General features: G+C 45.9%; 1 protein-coding gene across 1 annotated transcript in view; it reads left to right on the plus strand.

Moving 5' to 3' along the window:
• Positions 1–2879: 2879 nt before the first annotated feature.
• The window catches only part of GLIS1 (GLIS family zinc finger 1), a 239751-nt gene continuing 219939 nt past the window's right edge, over positions 2880–22691 (plus strand). Inside the window, exons 1-2 of the mRNA XM_061120031.1 lie at positions 2880–2903; positions 3893–4196. Of these exons, the coding sequence (XP_060976014.1) occupies positions 3935–4196 (262 nt within the window). The 5' untranslated portion in view covers positions 2880–2903; positions 3893–3934. The remainder of the gene's footprint in view (positions 2904–3892; positions 4197–22691) is intronic.

The following is a 22691-nucleotide window of genomic DNA, read 5'->3' on the forward strand; positions in this document are numbered from 1 at the left end:
AGTGTATTCATGGCAGATCAGATATGGGAGTGTAGGAGAGGAGGGAGGAACAAAGTCAGAGAAGAAAAAATGATGTTTGTTTTGGCAGATGGAATTACCTAGTAGACAGTCTGTGTGTTGAGCAGGAACATTGGCCGGTGTAAAAAAGCATACATTGTTGCCTAGCCTGCAAAAGAGAGAAGTGAATTTTATTTGTTTTGCTCTTGAAAATTAAAATATTAATAAATTTTATTTTCATACCAAAAGTATAAAGAAAAAAATTAAAATCTGTTCTCCTACTACTCTTAAATAACCCCTGTTGAAAGGGAAAGAGGAGAATATATATTGTTAGAGAAAACGAACAGTTCAGAGAAGTGTAAAATGTAAAGTACAGGCTTCCCACCCCACCCCACCACACCCCACCCCACCCCCCCAGTCCTCTATTCCCTTAACCACTGTTAACACTTTCTTGTGTTTCCTTCTAGGAAAAAAAACCAAGCATATACCCCCTGGATTCTGTATATCCCCAAAGAGGTCCTGCCACATACTACGTTTAAATGGTCTGTTCTATTGAGTAGATTGACCTCATTACTTTGCCAGACTTCACATCTCTCCTGGTGGGGTGGAGCTGTGAATTCACTGAGGGAAAGGCAGGATCTCCATGTCCCCAGCTCAGACATGGAAACTGGATCAGCAGTAGGTGCTCAGCAAAGAATAACTAAATGAGTTGTTGCTGCATCTTGGAAATCTGAAGTCTTTGCCTGCAGTGCCAGTTGGTTAAGTGACTTCTTCAGCAAATATTTTCTGAGTTCTGACTAAGTGTGCAGTGTTCTGTATGTGTGTATGTGGTAAGAAGAGAAGGCAAAGGACTCAGTTCCTGGTTCCTGGCCTCACCAAAGGGCAGAACGGGAAAGGCCAGGAATCTTTTTCCAACCCTCCAGCTTTTTGAGGGAGAAACTGAGCTCCAGAATGAGATTCTGATTTACTAAAAGCCACATGGCCTATTGATGCCAAAGCTGGTCCTGGCATTTCAGAAGAGTGAGGGAATGGGGAAGGAGCATCTGGGGGTGCATTGGAGGGGTCGGTGAGCTACTCTGACTCCTTTCTACCCCTTTCTCTCCTGCCATAAAAGTAGCAGAAATCCCCAACTCCAAATCCCTGGATAGAGGCAAAACCTTTGAGGTGCCCTACGCAGCCCATGGCCCTTGGGCTGTGCGTGATGGGCGGGACTGGCTGACATACTGTGTCTATGAGAGGCATCATGGCAGGCACAGGAGGAAGAGTGCTGGAGTGGGAGTTAGGAAGCCTGGGTTCCAGAGCCAGTTCTGCCATACCCCACCATACTGCTATGGGCCAGTCACATCTTTTCTCCTCTGAATGTGGAGGTGGGCCTAACAAAATTTCCAATGTCCTTCCTGCCATTATTGCTCTCTAATTGTAAGATGCTATATTTAATCAATGATAGGAAATCAGATTTTAGGATTCTGTAATTCTAATGTCCTGATTTTTTAAGAATTCAGGGTGCTGCTTGAAGTCTCTTACACTGTGTAGAATTCTCTGTTGTGAGACCTGACCTTGCTGTGTAGTAGGAAGGGGCTCCATAAACATTTTTAAATTTGAGACCAAGGCTAAAGAGACCAGACACCTTTCTTCAAAGAGTGAAGAGCCAGGCAGGGTTCATGAAGTGGGTCCAGATCACCAACAAACAATGAGGAGTAGGGCAGGCTGACATGAAATATAGACATCATCTCAGAGGCCTGGCTGGAGCCTCTGGTAACCTTAGATAGACCTGACACGGGGAGTTAACCCCATTTTACCCAGGGGGAAACTGAGGTTCGGAGTTGGGAACTGAGTCACTGCTTCCAGTTGCCCAAGAGGTCTTGTTCTTCCTCTAGTGTTCTTTCTACACATTGGGCAGGACTTGCTGCAACACTGCTGTCTGTGAGGGAAGCTGGACTGCAGGGGAACCAGGTCCCAGGTCCTGAAGGAACTTAGAGCAGTGGACCCAAACACCCTCCTCCCAACCCCCATGGACTGTATGGACTGTAGCCCACCAGGCTCTTGTGTCTGTGGAATTCTCCAGCCCAGATTCTCCTGGGGGCTCGCTAAAAATCGAGGTTCAGGGACCCTCCTCCCAGACAGATTCACAGATTCACTTGGGGGGTATTTTCTAGTTGGGATCTGGATATCTATTTTTGTGTATCCTTTAACTTTGGAAGGAGACACTCTAGTCTGGTTTCTTTTCGGTGAAAAACACCACAGAAACAGAAATTTAAGCAGTCTGAGAGCCCTGGGTTGGGGTCCCAACTTCGCTGCTGACCCACTGAGAAATCTGTGGGAGCAGGTTGTATGTATTCTGCAAGAAAGCTTTGAAAGCACTTTTACTTCCACTGCCTCCACGTTAGCAGGCTTGGCGGGTCCCATTTGAGCAGGAGAAAACGGACGCTGGACGAGGGAAGAAAGGTCTTGTCTCAGCCTCTGGGAGAGGCGAAGAAGAGCCAGGTTGAGTCCGGCTCTCCTGATACCGAATGCCTCTCGCCCCCCTGGCCGGCCCAGCCCCGACTACCGAGCCCAGGCTCTGCAGCCCGCGGCGCCGCCCCGCGGGCCATCCCCGATCGGCAGCGGGCGGAGGGGGGCCCGGGCAGCACCCAGCGCCGCCGGCCGCCGCCTGTCAAACCCTCCAGCCTGCCTCGCGCGCGGCTGGCCCTGGCCCGCAGCCGCGGAGGCCCCGCCCTCGCGCCGCGATTGGCTTCGGCGGGGCGGCCGCAGCGAGTTAGTGGCTGGGGAGGCTGTCAGGCAGGCTGAGGCCCCGCCCCCACCCCGGGATGCCGCCCCGCTGGCCGCTGCCGCTGCGGGGGCTGCCGCGCCAGTGGAGGCGCGCCGAGCCGTGGGCCCCGCGAGCGAGCTGCAGCAGCCGCTGCGAGGTGAGTGGGGGCGAGGTGAGAGGGGGTGCGGCCCGCGGCCCGGGAAGGAGGAGGGCGCCCGGCCGACAGCCAAGGCTGGTGTCCCAGGAACGGTGAACTGGGGCGTTTTGGGATCGCGCGGGGAGCACGAGGGGAAAGGAGAGTTTGGGGCCCGGGTCCGTTTTCCAGGAGGGATGATGGAAGGCCCGGGGCTCTGCGGAGGGGCACCCAGCGCGCGCGCATGGTGAGCGTGAGACTGTTCAGCTACTAGTGTTGCTGAGAGTCTGAGCTGGTGCATGAAGATAGAATGTATGGCACGTCTTGTCCCCGAGTGTGCACTTGCGGGGTGTGTTTGGTGTGCGTGGGAGCGGGCGTGCATGGGTTGTCGACTTTTTGCAGGTTTGCACGCGCGATCGGTTCGTTTTCTCCGCTGCGCGTGAGAGTGTGCGTCTCGGTGCGTGTAGGGGTTCACGTTGCGGGAGTGAGCACACACCCTCCGACTCCCATTTTCGCAGCTTGTGTGGTGGTGGTATCTCACAGGGTCTGCCCGCGGGCCTGCGGGTGAGTAGTCGGCTGTCCCTGCGCTCAGCCGGATCCCAGAGCGCCCACGAGGCGAGGTGTGCAGCCCGTGACCCATTCTGAGCAGTCTCCGCGGCTCTGCCAGTACCCTGCTCCGGGAATCTCTGCCGTCAGCTGCGTGTCCCACTGGGTGACGTGCACAGGCGCTCTCACTTCTCCAGGCCTCAGTTTCCCCGTTCGTCCAAAGAGGACTGGATGGGGGCAGATTGGGTAGCTGGGCCCTCCACGAGTCAGGGAAGGACACGCTAGATGTTCCTGCGCCCTGGAGGGGACTTTTCCGCGGATCAGGTAGGTTTGTCACGTTAGGGTGAGTGTGGTGGCGCTGAGGAGGAATAAACGGAGGGATGGTGGCCTGCTCAAACATCATCCCCTGGACCAGAAGGGGATAGCTCCGCTCATTCTGACGCGCCTGTGCCTTCTCCCCTCCGCAGAAGCCCGGCGCGACCCCCAGCGGTGCGCCCCGCCCCGGCGCCATGCACTGCGAAGTGGCGGAGGCGCACTCAGACAAGAGGCCGAAGGAGGCCCCCGGCGCTCCAGGTCCCGGCCGGGGGCCCGCTGGCCTCGGCCCGCACATGGCCTTCAGGGTCACCGTGAGCGGCGGGGGCTGCGGGGATGGGGGTCCGCGTGACTTGCTGCCCCGGCCTCCCGCGCCACCGCGCGCCCACGACCTCCTCCGGCCCCGGAGTCCCCGAGACTACGGTCCGTCCAAGGCCTCCGCCGCTGCCGCCGGGAAGGGTGAGTATGGCCCCGCCGACGTGCCTTGGCCACCGGCGTGGAGAGATTCGGGTAGTCTGATTCCACCACAGGCCTTGGTAGGAATCTTCCCAAGCACTTGGTAGAACTTTCTCCAGAGTTCGTCAGTTTTCTCGCAAGTTGTTTGGGACTCGCTTGTCATTCTGAAACGGTGACTGTTTAGGAAGCACCTAATTTAAACTCAGTAAGCCTATTTGGGCGGGGGGTGGGGGGTGGGGGGAATGTGTGTTTAGAAAGCTCAGATTACATAATTTTGCTTCTGTATGTTTCTGATAAAAGTTGTGTGAAATTTGTCAAAACCTTATTATAAATTAGGATGAGTAGCAATTCGAGTATGTCTGTCTCTGAACCTGCTAACAGCATACTTTGAAGTATTCCAGTCTTCCTCGGTAACAAAAACCAGAAGCCTTCAGCGAGACCTCTCCCCTGTTGGGACCTCAGTTTCCCCATCTGTCAAATAAGGAATTAATTATACCAGATGATTTCTGGATTCCTGATGGAAAATTTTATGAATCTATAGTCTAGCCTGAGTGAAGTCCTGACTTTAACAATGGCTGTTATGTACTTGATGCTTCAGAGGCATAGTCTTTGGTCAAAAGTTAGTTTGTAATACCCTTCCTGTACCCAATGAGGCTGGTGGGTATAAGGTGCAGGCTCCAGTATAATTAATGGGTCAAAGTCAGTGATGAGGCTGGATTCTCATGAACACGTTCTTCTCATCACAGTTAATGATTATTGAGCCATTATTTATAAGTTTCACACTGACAGATAATTAACCAGAAATTGGGGAAATTGTTGAGGCACTGTATCTTTCCCCTCATCTACTTTTTTTCACTGGGAAAAAGCAAAGCTTTGGTTTTTCATTGTTTCATTGTTTGGGACCTCTTGGTTCTATTTCTAGTTGATTCTTAAGGAAGACAAAAAGTTTGTTTTATGGCTCTATAGGCATCATTACTTTAGCATCAATTGGCAACTTAGAAATGGTAGGGTGGCTTACTTTTAGGGATGAGAGCTCCTTTAGGGTAAAAAAAAAAAACCTCTCTAATTCAAAGACTGGTAAAGTGAAATAAACATACTTTTTTGCTTTTTAATGAAAATACCTGACTTTGTAGGAGAGCACTATTTCTTGTCTGTTGTTTTAAATTCAGTCTCTTCTCCAAGAGATAGAGATCATTTTTAAAGGATATAGAGGGAAACGCTTTAACGTATTATTGTTGGAATACACACATGAGGTTCCCTTTTACTAGGAAGAGAGGAGGGCTGTGCAGCAAGACAGGAGTAATATTTACAGGCCCGAGCTCCCTCACTTGCCCCCCTCCTGTAGACAATCCTCCCTTAAATAGATACCCTCTTGCAACATTTTGTGTTTTTAAAAAAATAGCTGTCAACTGAAGATCTCAGTTCTCTGCAGACCTAATAAATTGCTCTCCCAAACATAGCCTTTGTTCCAAGCTCTGGTTAGAGACCTTTCATGTGGATGCATTTGTTGTGTACAACTTTCTGACGTCCAAAGTTGTGGTTAGAGACCTTTCATGTGTATGCATTAGTTGTGTACAATCTTCTGACGTCCATTCTCCTAAACCCCAATTATTTTCATCCCTATGCCCCCAGTGTCTAAAATATGAGATCTTTAAATCAGGATTGTGTTTGGAAAGGGCAGAGGGGGGTAAAAGAATGGGAGGAAGCACCTCTTTCTTTGTACCTTAAGATGGTTATACTGATTAAGCTTTTTGTAAGAGGCTTCTGTTTTCTTCACAGCCTCCAGTGAGGATGGTTGGGGGTCAGATTTGTCATACCCATTTGAAAGATGAGGAAACTGAGGCCTGCTGGGTGGGGGTCTCTGGCCAGCCCACAGGTTATGGACCTAGGCTTGAAGAGGCTTCCAACTTGGCTTCTGTCTTTCTAGGCAAATTTTTTTCCCTGTAGTCAAGCTGCACAGTGGCCTGAGAGAAAATCAGAGCTGGGCAACCTTCTCAAAGAGGCCATAAAAGAAACCTTCTTGCTGCCCCCATTCCTACCCAGATACTCCCTAGACCTCATAACCCTTTGAATATTTGGTGTCTAGCTCCAAGTCTCAGGCTTACTGGAAACAGAAGACAAGAATACCAACTGAAAAATATTTATTGACCGTGCTGGAAATTGTAAGACCCTGCCACCTAGGATCCGTGGGACTGGGCGAAGTTATTTCCTTCTCTGAGCCTTAGTTTCCTCATTTGTAAATCTACCGTGAGACAGAAAGACTGAAGAGCGTACTAGTGATCTGTGGTGTCAAAGGGCCACCTCAGTGCCTGGTTATTTTGGAGACGGCTCTTGTGATGTGTTTAACCTTCTCAACCGCTGGTTTTTCATTTGCACGAGAGGTAATAATGCTTCCTTCCCAAGGGAAAATGAAACAGTTGTAAGAATATAAACTAAAAAGGAAGAAGGGTTCACATTTATTAATTCGTGTAGGGCACTGTTATGGTCAGCTGTGTTTGAGACGAAGAGGGTGGGGCGAGAAGGGAGGAAGGTTTGATGTTTTTTAATTGTTGACTTTCACGACTTTTAACTGGTGTCCTAGCCAGAGGAAGCTGAGAGGAGCCAAGCTTCAGGTCTTTTGTGGCCAGTGCTGCCCGGTGACGGGAGAGACGACAGTATTGCTTGGTTTGGAATCAGGTTTCAGATGCTCTGCCTTCTTGTTTCTCCGACAGACCCTAAACTGAGGCGGGGCGTGAGCTCTCAAACCCAGCAGCTTATCCATAAATGTCAGGGTCCTCTGGATTTTCAGATCTGGAGTTAGGAGGCACTGGGGATGGTGCAACGTCATGGACTAACATTGTCATCATTTACAATAAGAATCACAATCTGTTTATGGCAGAATCCCGTTTATCCAGATTCCAAACAGCTGAAAAGGCCAAATTACCAGATGCTGCACTTTTTCTTTCTTTTTATTAAACACCCAACACTCTGCTTGTGGAAGTTCTGACAAGGAAAGAAGGTAAACATCTGGACTTTATGGCTGCGGTCAGCTTTGTGGTGCTGCCTCAGTGAAGCTCGTTCTCTGTGCACGGTGCTCTACAGTTTTCAGCGTGTGTCCTGCACACGTTCTTTCATCAGCCTTCACGCCAGCTGAGCCCTGCCCACCTCGTGGGCTGTTCCGAGGGGACAGATGTAAAAGCTCTTTGCAGTTTGTATCTGCAGGCAGATCCTGGCTCTTACTACTGTGATTCTCATTTTATAGATGAAGACATTAAGGTTCAAGGATGTGCTTAAGGCTACAGACAGTAAGTGGCAGTTTCTAAGGCTTCCCATTCCACAACTAGTGCCTTCTATGTGTGTGTGTTGGTGGCCGAGAGCTGGCGTTCATGACGGCTTCCCAAACGTTCCCAGAGAATTGAAACTATTTTTGCTGTTGGTATTTCTTCTGTCTCGAATCTTCGGAATTTGGTAACGAGTATCTGCCCCATCTTTAGAAAACTTCTTAGTTTACCAAATGATTCTGTTTGACCAGAATTGCTGCTCTCAGACCAAACCAGATAATGAGCTTACTATTTAATTCTCAGCAACTCACTGGACCCTTTTCACTGTGTGCTGAGACTGGACACATCCTAGCAAATAAAAAGGAGGCTGATGATCATGACAAATGGGGACCCTGTTGTTTGTCAACAGCCATCATACTGTGGCTAAAAATTCCCAAAGTAGTCAATCTTATAACTGAAAGAAAAAGTATATGTATTTTTTCTTTAAAAATGAAAACAAAGAAGGAATGCAGTTGTAGGTTGTGTGCAGGCGCATTAAGGACTGGAGGTGGAGAGTAAGACATGATGGTTTTGGTTGGCATTACCTCGTAGAGTTTCTTCATTTGAATCAGAAGCCACTGTGATGTTCTGGGGAGGTTTTGGAGAGGCCGGCGCATCCATAATAGAAAGGTATGAGTTATTTTGAAAGCATTTACCCCCTCCGGCTCTAGTGGGCAATTTGCTTGCATTTCATCCATTTTAAAGTGCTGGTCCTGTGATCCGGAAATAATCAGATCCAAATTTCTTCAGTGCTTGAGGTTTCAAATAAGGGGGAGAAAAACCTGCTGGCCAAATGTCAGGCTCAGTGAGACAAAGAGAAACATGTATGTGTGTGGGTACACAAATAAGATAGGAACATGTTGCGTCTACAGTCATAAGAATTATGTATCCGACAAATCTTTTATAGACATGTAGCGGAAATACAATTCCCAAAGATTCCCAAAGAATCTTGGGTGGCTAGAATTTCTCTTCCCTTTCTGCCTCCCAAGCTCTGTAGAAGCTGCTAAGACCTGGAGTGCAAAATGGAAAGGGAACCAGTGCATGAGATCGTAACTTACTTAGGGTTCCTTATTGCTCACTCGTTTACCTGTAGTGCTCAGCTGGGCTGAGGTCTCAGGACTGTCTTAGCTGCGAAATTATATCGATAGGCTGTGTTGCTCCACCTCTGATTAAAAAACTTGTTTCTTTATATACCATGGTTTTCCTTCACACATCTCTTCCTTCAGGAAAAAACCAAAACTCACCCCATCTTTAAGTTCTTCATCTCCCTGCGTTACAGTTGCGTGAGAAGCTAAGTGAGCCAGCACACTTATTTTTACAGTGCGTTAAAATCCCATTACAGGCATAAGTGCACAATGAATCATTTAAAAAAATATATTCTTATGTTCTTTGTTCTGAATGTTGCATAATTATCATCATTTTCTTCGGTTTTATTTTGTGGAGTTTGGCAAGCATCCTAGAAAAGGGGAGAAACTAAAGTTTGGAATGGGGTTTTCCATCCTTTTTTGGATAGGAATAGGAAAAAAAAAACCAAACAAATAAATACCAACTTTATTTGTAAATGGACCAGTCACTAACTGGGACTTTTGCGTAGGGAAGATAATTTCCCTTCTTTCAATTTTCCTAGAAAATAATTCTCTGTTTTGAGGCTGACACGGTAGTACTTCAACAACTTCACCTTATATCTATGATTATATTCAAAGTTAAATTAGAATGTGTGGTTTGCTAATTTTTTTCCTAATACAGATTTTAGTTGCAGTTAATTTGGACCTGGAGACTTTGTTGTTTCTTCTGGTAGGGGGTAGTTTATTTCTGTGTTTAAAGAAACAAAGACATTGAGTTCAAGGGGGAGAAGAAATGAAACAAATTCTGCCCTGGGCTTTGAAAAATTCAACGGCAACATGCAGAAAGCCCAGCTGTGATACCAGGGCCAGGAAAAAAGAGCAAACTCCTGAAATATTTGTGCTGCTCGCCTTCCCTGTGCTAATGAGTCTAGCAGTTTAAAAACGGACTTCTTGTTTATCAACAGCCACTGCCCGACTTAATAGTTTACAATGAAAAAAAAAAAATGCTTTCAGCATTAGAAGCAAAGTCCGGGACTGATAGCTGAGTTACTGAGTTAAGGGAAGCAGAAAAGAAGGGGGGGGGGGGGGCGGCTAAGTTTTGTGGCTGCTTTGGTGTCCTAAAGCCTTATAAGAAACTGAAAGAAAACAGAGACCTGGGGTGGGATGGGGTGGAAAAAATGCAACCCTGACCCAGTGGTCTTTTAGTTTAAAGTCACTTGAAGCATCTGTTTTCTTCTTTTCTCCGTCGTCCCCTTAACTCTAAAGGGTTATTCCTTCAGAAGGTTTCCGGTGGGTCGAGGCGGATTGTGTTAGCATTACGAGCTGTGTTTTTAAAGTCAGCATTTGAGTCAGACGCACTGAGAGGAGCCTTCAGTCCGTTCACTGAATAATGCATTTCCTGTATGGCCTGAATTTTTTTGGTGGTTATGGTTGGCCCTGTCTGGAGCAAACACATGCACCATTGTACAGACTCAATGCATGTGGGCCCAGCCCTTGGCTCTGTTCCTCGGTTTCCCCATCTGTGAAATGGGAAGCACTTGGTTGGGATGACCTATAGTCCCTTCCTGCTCCGTTGCTCCAGGATTCCACATGAACTCGGCTGGGGCAGTTGGGAAGAATATAGAGTACAGAAAAAGGTCTGGTTCTCAACTTGACCTCTTGGAACTCTTGATTCCTAAAGCTGACTACAGAAGGAACTGGAAGAGGAAGAGATGTCAATTAACCTTTACTGAGCACCTACTCTGTGCCAGGTCTAGCAGTTTGTAGCTGTCATTGCATTTAATAGAGCCCAATAACCCTATGAGAAAAGAAGGCATTATTCTGAATTTACAGATCAGGGAAATGAGGCTTGGAAAAGTTGAGCAATTTGTCTAAACAGTGAGCTCCATATTTAGTTTTCAGTGACTCACTGTACAGAAAGTAGGTGGTAGAGCCTGGGATTTGAACCCAGCTCTATCTGACAGCAAAGCCGGTGCTTCCCCCTAAAGCAGGGGTCCTCAACCTCCGGGATCTAACACCTGATGATCTGAGGTGGAACTGATGTAATAATAATAGAAATAATGTGCACAATAATGTAATGTGCTTGAATCGTTGCCAAACCACCCGCACTTCTCCCGGCCCATGGAAAAATCATCTTCTACGAGACAGGTCCCTGATGCCAAAAAGGTTGGGGACCGCTACTCTAGAGCACAGAGCTCTCAACTCAGCTTTTAAAACCCATGCAGCGGCTAAGAGTCACGGTGGCTCTAGCATGTGTCTCCGAACCCTGGGGGACAGCAGTGGAAGGCCACAGTCAGGACCAACCAGTCCCTCGGGCAGACTGCGGTCTCAGCTCACGGGCTGAGGTGTGACTTTTTTTTTTTGAGGTGTGACTTTAAGGGGAGACTCTGCCTTCACTGGGGTTCTCCCCACTACTCTCTGCTGCAGAAATGGGGGAAGGACAGTGGTTCCCGGTTGTGACATGGGGGTCCTCAGGCAAGGAGCCTGAGACTGGAGGGCCCCTGGAAGCAGACCCCTCTGAGAAGCAGCGTACACATACCCCACTGGTTACTGCAGGTTCACGTCCCATTTGAGCCTGTCATACAGTGGGAGCTCTGTTGCCCAAGCCCTGGCTGTGATCTCCCTTCTGCTGGTCATGAAGACTTCTGTTTGAAGAGAATTCCTCATGATCCCACTACACTTGGTGTGTAGAATGCATGCTTCACTGGGCATGATGGCTGGAGATCTATTAACTAATTATTTCTTATTAAACGCCTGGTGGGATGAAGAAAGGCTTGTGGGGGAGAGCAGGCCAGGGATCAGAGTGAACTAGAGTTTGTGGGAAATGGGTCTTTTGTGTCAAATGATGAATGAGTCAAATGCCCCTCTCTGGAAGGAAGAGGTCCCACTGCTGGCTTGGGTCTGTGGCCTTGCACGGGTGTGTGTGTGTGTTTGTGAGAATGTATGTGAACGTGGACATTCTCAAGGGGTCATATTTTTTCTGAAGTGGAAATTGTAGGAGGCTTTAGGCTTGCCCAAAGCTCCTTTGCCTTTAGATGTTGACCCTGGGTCTGAAAGTGAGAGCCGGAAGAGGTGTCAAGGATGGCCTGGTTGCCTTGTGGCCCAGCCTCTTCCTATTTATGTCAAGCAACTGGATTACTTTTTTAGATGTTGTTGCTTTTGTTTTTAAGTAACAGGTTTGATGGCAAAGCTTTAGCAAGAAACCAGGGAGTATTATAAACTCGGCTTAAAAACACAGATCCCATTTGCTGTTTTAAGCTCTCCGGAGGGCTGGAGATTGGGTTTATTTTGGAACGTTGTTGGACTATATGAATTACTTCTCTGAGGCTTGGGTATTTAATACCTAATAGAAGTTTGTATAAGAGTTGATGATGTATTTTGCCGACTTTCCAACCCTGTAAATAAATTACACGTGCCGGCAGAGGCTGCCAGGATCCACTGTGTCAATTGAAGCTTAATTTTTATCCCAAACCACTTAATACTTTTGTCCTAGCGAGTAGAGAAAGTTCCCGGGGTTTTGCCCAGCAGCGGGCCTGTTCCAAGACATAGACGGCTTCACCAGCCTGTGAATAGGGCTCTGTGGATTCACTGATCTTGACAGTTTTCAGTGGTTAAGTAGCTTCAACCCTCTCAAGTCCAACCCTCCAGGCAGAGAATGATAATATAATTTTAAGTGTATCGTAAAAATGAAACCCAATCTCTTCCACTCCCCAAACCTGTCTCGCTCCCCTTCTCTCTGGAGAAAACGGCCGTAATTGTGTGTTTAATCTCAAGACCGCCCGTGCATTTTATCTTATTTGAGTGCAAAGCCCAGGTAATAACGTTGGCATTTCCAACGCGAAACAAAATAGGGTTTCTAATTTGGAGACACTATTAAATATTTCATGCTTCAACCAAACTCAATTCTTTTTTCCTATAATAAGTTTAAATATTAATTCTCTGGAATGTCAGATGCCTAAAGCTAGGCATTTAGTGATCTACAGTTTCAAGTATCTCGAAGAAGGTTTATGAAACAGGATATTTCACTGGGAGGGATGAGTAGTGTGTTTCAGAGATATCTGAATTCAAGGCAGCGTCTTCTGATTTACTTTTTAAAGGGAAAAGGTCATAAAATAAGTTGCTTTATGTGCTGAAGGATTAAGTGGCTTAGGCTGAAATAACAGCAGAGACTTTACTGTTTTTCCCCTGTTATATTTTAGCAATGCTTTTTGGGGGGAGGGGGTGGGTCATTTTCCCGCCTGCTTGTCTCCTCCCCCTCCCAACCAGATGGCTTTAATTCTAACCAAATCCCACGCTGAGGCCAAATGATTGATCAAACAGTCATTTGTACTTACGTAGCTCTCTTTGTGAGAATGTCTCTGCATTGGAGCTTTGGCTGGGCTCGGCTCATCTTTGGGACTTCAGATGGTTGATTTCCAGCCTGGAGAGGTGGAGGTATAGGCATGGGTGGAGGGCAAAATTCCCAGACCTTCAATCCCCAAAGAGTTCCTTGCTTTAAGTCTTCTTGTTACTTCCCACCCCTGACAGCAGGGTATCCCAAGTTTTCTAAACATAAGGACAAAAATCTATCCCCTGTGATAGCTGTTATATTTTTTATCTACTGATGGAGAAAATACCTGGAGGTTACTAGTTTTAAGGGCTATTTTAAAGAGATTTGTATTTTATCAATCACTCACATATCTGTAGTGATATTGGTTTGTTCCAGAGATAGTCTTTGGCATATGCTTTCAAGCTCTCCCCTGAAATTATATCTTGGCTTGTAGATTAGCAGCTAGTTGACTGAGGGAAAAATCTGAGCACCTTGGTCTGGCATTCAAAGCCTTCTGGCCAATCCAGTTCCATCTCTTCCTTTTTTTTTTTTTTTTTAAAGGAAATGAATTTATTTATTTTTAAATTAATTAATTTGGCTGCATTGGGTCTTCGTTGCTTCATTGCAGCAGTGGAATCTTTTGTTGTGGTGCACAGACTCTGTAGTTGTGGTCCGTGAGCGCAGTAGTTGTGATGCTCATGCTTAGTTGCTCTGAGGCATGTGGGACCTTAGGTCCCCGACCAGGGATTGAACTTGGATCCCCTGCATTGGAAGGCGGATTCTTAACCACCAGACCACCAGGAAAGTTTACCTTCTCTTCCTAATGTCTTATTTGCTTGTCCTTCAGCGGTATCAGACTTTTCCTTATGCAGCTTCGAACCTGGAATTTTCTCTTTACGTGTCCTTCTGTCCTTACACACTGTGAGCTTATTTTTATTCATTTGTGTGCCTCTTTAAATCATTTTTAGAACATAAAATAGTTAATATTCAAATATCTATCTTTGTAGCCCTATGTCTAGTACCTTGCCTTGCAAAATACGTATCTGAGAAGGATACAGGGTGCTGGTTGGGGCTGTAATGTGGAAACAGACCACTAGGTTTGAACTCTGGTTCTAGGTACCAACTTGGGGATCTTGGGCAAGTTATTAAGCTCTTTGGGCCTCAATATTCTTATCTGTAAAACAGGAATAGTAGTTGTAATGGTCTCAAAAGATTTTTATGTGGATGAAATGAGTTAATACTTGTATGAGTGCTTAAATACAGAGACTGGCACATGGTCAGATGCACAATTAATGTTGGAATTATTATTGTTATTGCTGTTATGCAAACGTTTGATAAACAAAATCTCCTGGAAGGGCCTTCCTTCCCTTCCTTTTCACCGGTCTGACTCCTACTTAATCTTAAGATCCAGCTCAGATGCCACCTGTTTCTGGAAGCCTTTCTGTTCTCCCACAGCCTGGTGATGCTCGGCCTCTGGCACCCAGTCCTTCTCCTTCCTTCATCTGTAGCACAGGACATGTCCTCTGGCAATTTTCCATTTACTTACTGTGTCCTTGAGGACAGGGCAGAGTCTCATTATTCCTGCACCCCTGTGCCTAGCACAGGGCCTGGATCAAAGTGGGTATCAAGGAAGTTTGGGAATGGAGTCCAGCCCAGTCTCTGCCCTCAAGGAGCTTGTCACCGTGAAAGGAGAAGTTGAATATATAGTACAAGGTTGAATATATAGTACGCGCTCAGCACATGCAAGACTCCAGTAGGTGTGCAAGAAGTTCTCACATGCAGAAACAGCCCTGTTTTCTTTCCACACTGTCTTGGGGCTTTTCACCGTGAGCTCTGCCCCGCTCATCTGGGTCACATTCGTTGGGCAAGTCATCTCCTCTGTCTGGGCCTGCCTTTCTTCTCCTTTCTGGGAGGAGTTGGCTTCCATAATCACAGATCCTTCTAGGCTGTGGCCAGGCGGAGTGGTGTCAGGTGGAGGAGCAAGGGCCAAATGCTGTCCTGGAGTGACTGGCCTGGATTGTAGGCACTCTCTGCCACACACTTGCCCTCCCTTCTAGGCAGAGTCTCAGGTGCTTTCAAGAGTGTCTCATCCTGTGGTTTAAAGAGCAGTTATTGGTGGTTGCAACACATCTGACCCAGATTTCTCTAAGATGAAGAAGAGCCTTGGAAATGAGAACCAGGAGCCAGCTCTCAGTTACCCTGCTGGGGTGGAGATGGCTGTATATACCCTGATCCCCACTCCAGGACAGGCTTAGACGGACCCCAGGGATTGTATTGGCTTTCTGGCTCCTCTCTGGGTACTGTCGTGGTTTGAGCTTGTAAACTGTAGAGCTCTGCCTAAAATCGTTATTATTCATTTCATCCCCCTATGAACAGATAGGAAGACTAACGTTCAGAGAGGTCATATGACTTGCGCAAAGGTGGTCACATGGGTTTTGGAGTCAGAACTGAGTTCAGACCCCAACTATACCATTTGCTGGATCTTGGGCAAGTTCACTGGACTCTGAACCTCCATTTTCTTCATTTGTAAAATGGAGATAAAGTCTATCTCATAGAGTTGATGAGGGGATTAAGGTGAGGATTAAGTGAGGAGTCTGAAGAGCGCCTGGCTCAGGGGCAGGCACATAGTAGGTATGTGACAAAGGTGAGCTGTTATTACTGCTCTTACCGAGTGGCGGAGCTGGGTCTAGGTCCCCAAGCCCGAATTGGTCTGATGGTGTTTCTCCTCTATGTCACAGTACCCCACCCCTTTATTTTGGTGTTTTGTTCTTTTTTTTTTTTTTTTAATATTTTATTCATTTACTTATTTGGCTGTGCTGGGTCTTATTTGCAGGATCTAGTTCTCTGACCAGGGATTGAAACCAGGCCCCCTGCATTGGGAGCTCAGAGTCTTAGCCTAGCCACTAGACTGCCAAGGAAGTCCTGATTTTATTCTTTCTTTTTATTTATTTATTTGGAAAAATTAAAGAACAAGGACTTCAGGGTTTCAGAGACTGAGGTCCTCATCTCAGTGCTGGAGGACACAGATCTGACTTGCTGGCATCTTGACTTCACTTAGGGTTGGAGGAAGGTTAGGAACTGTCCACCTCCCTTGCCCAGGTGGGCATGGGCTGCATCAGCACAATCATCTGACAAGTCCCAGTCCTGGGGTCAGTCCAGGACATTCATTCAAGCTGCAGTGACTCTGGTGTCTGGCAGGAGTGGGTGTTTCTGGGGTGGGTCAGGAGGTACAGACCTCCCTCCGCCTGTCCCTGGTTAGTTGGGTTGGGAGTTGCCTTCAAACTCTAATATCCAGCTGAATTCCCTTGCTTCTGCCTCCTACACTTAAGAAGGTGCTCCTTTTCTCCTCCCACATCCCCACACCAGTGGGGCTCTTCAGCCCTGAGGAGGCTTTAATTTGTTGGGCCCTGCTTGAGCAGATATTCTGCGAAGCCACTTACTCCTTGTGGGGTATCATCACCCCCATTTTACAGATGAGAAAAACTAAGGCTGAACAACCTGCCCAAAATTCTAGAGTTGTTGGGTGGTAGCTGCAGGCCTGACTCCAAGACCCTGACCTTTCTCACACCTTGCCTCCTCTCTGGACCTTCCTCCAGGTCCTCTAAACTCGAATGCCTTGGGTCCAATCTTCCCCATTCATCACGGTTGAGAAACTGCCTCCTCCAGCCAGAATTAGTGTTTCTCTCCTTCATCTTCTGCTGCCCTTTGTCACTTTTCTCCCATTGAATAGTCAGCTTTTATGGATGCTTCCTCCCCAATGAGACTGTGAGCTCTGTGAAGCAGGGTCTGTAATAACTGCATCTCCGACTTGCAGGAGGAGAGTGGACCAGAGAAGAGAATGAATGCAGGTCCCCAGAGGAATTAATCTGTCCTTCTGCAGTCAACATGTGGCTTCCTGGGCAATTCCCCAAGCAGATTTTCAGGACAGCAACCTAGAGTGGCTCTGTATGTCTGAGCCTTGGACAGTAATCTCTGCCTGACCAGTTGTCAGGAGCACAGGGGATGAAGTATTGGCTTCATCCAGGTGGCTTGGTGGCAAAGAATCTGCCTGCCAGTGCAGGAGATGGAGGATACTTGGGTTCGATACCTGGGTTGGGAAGATCCCCTGGAGGAGGGCATGGCAACCCACTCCAGCATTCTTGCTTGGAGAATCCCATGGACAGAGGACCCTGGCGGGCTACAGTACATGGGGTCACAAGGAGTCAGTTACAACTGAGCGACTGAGTACCCACACACGTGAGAAAGTATCCTGAAAACAGATGGGCTGTATCTGGGTTTGGTTGTTGCTTTGTCTGTTCCTCAGTATATTGAATGGCTACTATGTCCCAGGTGTTGAGCTGGGCCCTGGGACACCATCATGGTCTAACACAGAGAGCCCTTACCTGCAATGAGCTCGAAGTCATCAGGGCAAGACGACAGTGTGTGCAGGTTCCCTCCCAGCCTGGCCAGGTCCCCAGTCCTCATCTGTGTGACTTCACCACCTCATCACCTGGCTCACTGTCCTCAGCAGACCTCTGAGCTCCAGACAGTCTGAGCCCTGCGGCCTCAGATGATCTCACAGAACCTTGGTTTGCCAGCTTATAAGATGGAAATATTTGCCTTGCAAGGCTAGTGTGAGAATCTGAGGACAGGTGGGAACACGGGTGTGCAGAGCAGCCTTCTGCAGGACACTGGTGGTGGAGCCACACGGGTTACCCAGTCCTGGGGTTGGGGATGCCTTTGTTAGCTCTTTTCCTGCACCTGTTGCTAGTCCCTGCTTGCATAAGCTTTTGTCTTGGAGGGAATACCCTCTCTTCTTTTTGGCGATAAAAAAGGCCAGAGTTTACCTTTTGCAACCCCTTCAGAGTCTCTCCTCTCCCAGACCCACACCCTTCCCTTCTCACTCATCCCAGTCTTTTATTCTCTCAATGACTCTGGCTGCTTTGTACCCAGAATACAGCAGAGCTGTTGGCCAGGGAGCTATGGAGACAAGTAGGTTCCCATTGTATAATATCAGCCAGGTATGTGCAGGCTTGGGGGCGGTTGGGGACCTTCCTTCTCTTCCCTCTCATTTCCAGTATTCTGCCATGGTCATCTTTTGAGTGCTACAAGATGTTGGGTCATCTCTCTTTTTTTAAAATGGATCATCTCTGTAATCTTATAATTATCCAGTGATGTAAGCATTCTTATGGAGGAATTTATGGCTATTTAAGTTAATTTACAATTAAATAAATGAGACTACTGGCAACATTTCAGTGCTCAGTGGCTTTCACTACCCATGTGGCTAGTGGCTCCATGTGTGCGTGCTGCATGCTTAGTCGTGTCTGACTGCTTGTGACCCCGTGGACTGTAGCCTACCAGGCTCCTCTGTCCATGGACTTCTCCAGGCAAGAATACTAGAGTGGGTTACCATGCCCTCCTCCAGGGCATCTTCCCCACCCAGGAATCAAACCCGCGTCTCTTGTGACTCCTGCATTGGCAGGCAGGTTCTTTACCACTATTGCCGCCTGGGAAGCCCAGTGGCTACCATATTGGACAGTGAATACAGAACATTTCCATCACCAGAGAAAGTTCGGTTGGACAGTGCTAATCTAGAGTATCATTCTTTAATTTATCCATCTGTTCAGCAAACATTTCCTAGAACCCTATCATATGCTCGGCTCACTGTTAGACTCTGGAGAAGTGGATATAACCCAAGCTCAGCATCAGCTTTCGGAGCATCCAGTCAAGAGGACAGGCAGATGAACATAACAGCTTGGAGGTGGGACCGGCATGTTGGTTACCAGTCCTGGCTCCTACTGAGGATGTAGATGTGAGTCCTAGGGTCTGCCGGCTCTCAGAGAGCTAGCACTGACAAGAGAGAGATCAGAGCAGCCTTCCTGGAAAAGTAGTGTTTGAATGGCCCGGCTGTAGTGGGTGTGTTCTGCTGATTCCCCAGGAAGCAGTCCAGAGAGGGCAGATGGTTCATGCAAGTACACCTCTGAAGCTGGAATCATGCACATGGCCCCCTGATGACACCTTGCATAGATGTTTAGATAGGAATCACTCCTGTTGTTGTTGTTGTTCAGTCGCCCATTCAGGTCCGACTCTTTTCAACCCCATGGACTGCAGCACCCCAGGCCTTTCTGTCTCTCACCATCTCCTGAAGTTGGCCCAATTTCATGTCCATTGCATCGGTGATGCCATCCAGCCATCTCATCCTCTGATGGCCAGTCCCTTCTGCTTTTGTCCTCGAACTTTCCCAGCATCAGGGACTTTTTCAATGAGTCAGCTGTTTGCAACAGATGACCAAAATACTGGTTTCAGCTTCAGCATCAGTCCTCCCAATGAGTGTTCAGGATTGATTTCCCTTAAGATTGACTGGTTTGATCTCCTTGCTGTCCGAGGGACTCTCAGGAGTCTTCTCTAGCACCACAGTTCTACAGCATCAATTCCTTGGCATTCTGCCTTTTTTTTTTTTTTACAGTCCAGCTCTCATTGACTTCCAGCCAATTACTTGATCTTACTCCTCATCCTTCTTTGGGAAGTGGCTGAAGTGGTAAAGATACAGATATAGCTTTAAAGATACCTTTTAAAGGTAATTTAATAATTTTTATTTTTCTCACTTATGTCAGAAGTATATACTTATTGTAGAAAATTTGGAAATTATAAGATGCATGCATATATCCTCAGTCACTCAGTTGGATCTGACTCTTTGTGATCCCATGGACTGTAGCTTGCCAGGCTCCTCTGTCCTTGGGATTTCCCAGCAAGAATACTGGAGTGGGTTGCTGTTGCCTACACCAGGGGATCTTCCCCCCTCCAGGGATTGAACCCCAGTTTCCTGTATCTCCTGCATTGGCAGGTAGATTCTTTACCACTAGACCACCATAAAAAACATTATTTCTTTTTTTTTTTTTTTTTATTATTTTTTTTTTCCCAGTGGGTTTTGTCATACATTGATATGAATCAGCCATGGATTTACATGTATTCCCAATCCCGATCCCCCCTCCCACCTCCCTCTCCACCCGATTCCTCTGGGTCTTCCCAGTGCACCAGGCCCGAGCACTTGTCTCGTGCATCCCACCTGGGCTGGTGATCTGTTTCACCATAGATAGTATACATGCTGTTCTTTTCAAATATCCCACCCTCACATTCTCCCACAAAGTTCAAAAGTCTGTTCTGTGTTTCTGTGTTTCTTTTTCTGTTCTGCATATAGGGTTATCGTTATCACCTTTCTAAATTCCATATACAAAAAAACATTATTTCTTTTTTTAAAGATTTTTTTTTTATGTGGACCATTAAAAATCTTTATTGAATTTGGTAGCGTATTGCTTCCCTTTTATATATATATATTTTTTTTTTGGCTGAGAGGCTTGTAGGATCTTAGCTTCCAGACCAGGGATCAAGCCTGCACCCCTGCATTGGAAGCATGAAGTCTTAACCACTGGACTTCCAGGGAGGTCCCTAAAAACATTTAAAGATGAAAATAATCTCACCCCAGGCAGTGATCACCATTTATGTTTTAGTATATTTCTTTTCAGTCTTTTTTCTATACTTATCTCTATATTAATATTTTTATTATCATTGGTATCATTCTGAATATAAAGTCTTAGGTACTTATTTAGTAACATAATAAAACTTTCCCATGCTGTTAAAATTCTTTGTAAACATTCAAAAATGTATTCCATTTTATTACAGTTTTTAAATTATTTTGAATTGGCACAACATGAAAATAGTTCAAAACTCAGAGGACCCAAAAAGGTTTCTTAGGAAAAGCTTTCCTCTTCTCCCCCCACCCCCAGTTCCCTTTGCTGGAAACAACTAGTAATACCCACTACCAGCTACCCCCCCTGCCATTTTTGTTTAGCCTCTCAGAGATAGTTGATGTGGGTACAAACAAATACATATATATATATTTATATATATATAAATATATATATTACTTGCATGTGCATGATGCTTAGAATTTTTCACCTTTTCCCTTAGTATAGATAATGCTGCAGTTACTATTTTTATGCATTAATCTTCATTTGCATCTCTGATTGTTTTCTTAGGATAGATTCCCAAATTGAAAATGACTGGGTCAAAGGCTAGTAATATTTGACCCACATATTACCAAATAGCTCTTTTGAAGGGGCATGAATTTTCGCAACTGCATGCGGTGTCTTAGAGAAGTCACTTCCCTTTATCTTCACCATTATTTTGGAAGTAATTTCCAAATTGGAAGGTGGAAGTAACATCTGGTTATAGTTTCATTTACATTTATTTGATTGTTGATGTAGTGGAATATATACTGTGTATTGATTTGCAGTCCATAGCTCCTCTTTTGCAAGTTGTTGCAACTATGTTGGGGTCTAAATATTTTATTTGTAAAATTAAAAATCTTACATATTTTAAAGTGCTCAATAAATTAGCTCAATAAGTTAATATTTTCTTCATATTTGTTGCTAATATTTTTATGAGTCTGCTGTTTAGGCAAGTTTTTTTATGATGATTTTGAAACAAAAATTTAAAAATTTTATATAGTCTTAACTCCAAGATTTTCCTTTATTTCCTTCATTGCTTTTCTTCTTACTATTTTGGGGAACTTGTTTTATTGACATTCTGAAAATGAATTTTTATTTTCAGCAAAATAATACTAACATAGTTTTTAAACCACCGAATACTCTCAGACTCCACAGGGAGTCAGTCCCTTGCCTTCTTCATCGCATTGCTGAAAGGCAGCTGCCTTCCTCCAGAGTTGCGGGAATGGCCACCTCCAGGGGGCACCACTCACCCCCATCTATGTGGACAGTGCTCCCTGAACTTGCACCACAGGGACCTTGACTTTAACTTACTTAGTTTTTATTTTCTAGTATTTTCTTCCATTTGTCTCGGTTGCAAAAATAAAAACAATAGTAGCTAAACATGGTGCTTATTACCATGGTCCAGTGATGCTCTGAGCGCATTACAGCATTATTCCTTTAATTCTCCCAACAGCCCTGTGAAGGAGTTACTTTTGTTACCCCGACTCGCAGATGAAGAAACAGATCCAGAGGAGGGAGTGATTTGTTCAGGGTTAGGTAACAGTGAGAGGTGAAGCCTTAACTGGTATGCTCTATTTAGCCTTTAAGTGAGACTTAGGCTGCTATTTCTTTCCTTTTTTTTTTTTTTTTTACTGGTAATGATATTCCCACTAAATTCAGACTCCACTGAGACTTTGGCTCAAATTAGAGGCTCACCAACTTCATTCTTTTTTTTTTTCCTAGTTTTTCTTTTGTATCGAGGGTAGCCAATGAACAATGTTGTGATAGTTTCAGATGAACGGTGAAAGGACTCAGCCACACATTACAAAACTATCCATTCTCCCCTGAACTCCCCTTCCATCCAAGCTGCCACACATCATTGAGCAGAGTTCCATGTGCTCTATGAAGGTCCTTGGTCTATATATTTTAGACATAGCAGCGTGTACATGTCCATCCCAAAACTCCCCAACTATCCCTTATGGTATCCCTCCCCTCCCCCACCAACCATAAATTTGTCCTCCAAGTCTGTGAGTTTCTTTCTGTTTTGTAAGTAAGTTCATTTGTACCATTTTTTAGACTCCACATATAAAGGATGTCATATGGTATTTCTCCTTCTCGGTTTGGCTTAGTTCATTCAGTATGACAATCTCTAGGTCCATCCGTGTTGCTGCAAATGACATTATTTCATTCTTGTTAATGACTGAGTAATGTTCCATTGTATATATGTATCAGATCTTCTTTATTCATTCCTCTGTCAATGGACATTTAGGTTGGTACTGTACAATGTGAGAGCTGGACCATAAAGAAGGCTGAGTGCTGAAGAACTGATTCTTTCAAATTGTGGTGCTGGAGAAGACTCT

The sequence above is a fragment of the Dama dama genome, chromosome 20 (assembly GCF_033118175.1).
Source record: "Dama dama isolate Ldn47 chromosome 20, ASM3311817v1, whole genome shotgun sequence".
Lineage (NCBI taxonomy): Eukaryota > Metazoa > Chordata > Mammalia > Artiodactyla > Cervidae > Dama > Dama dama.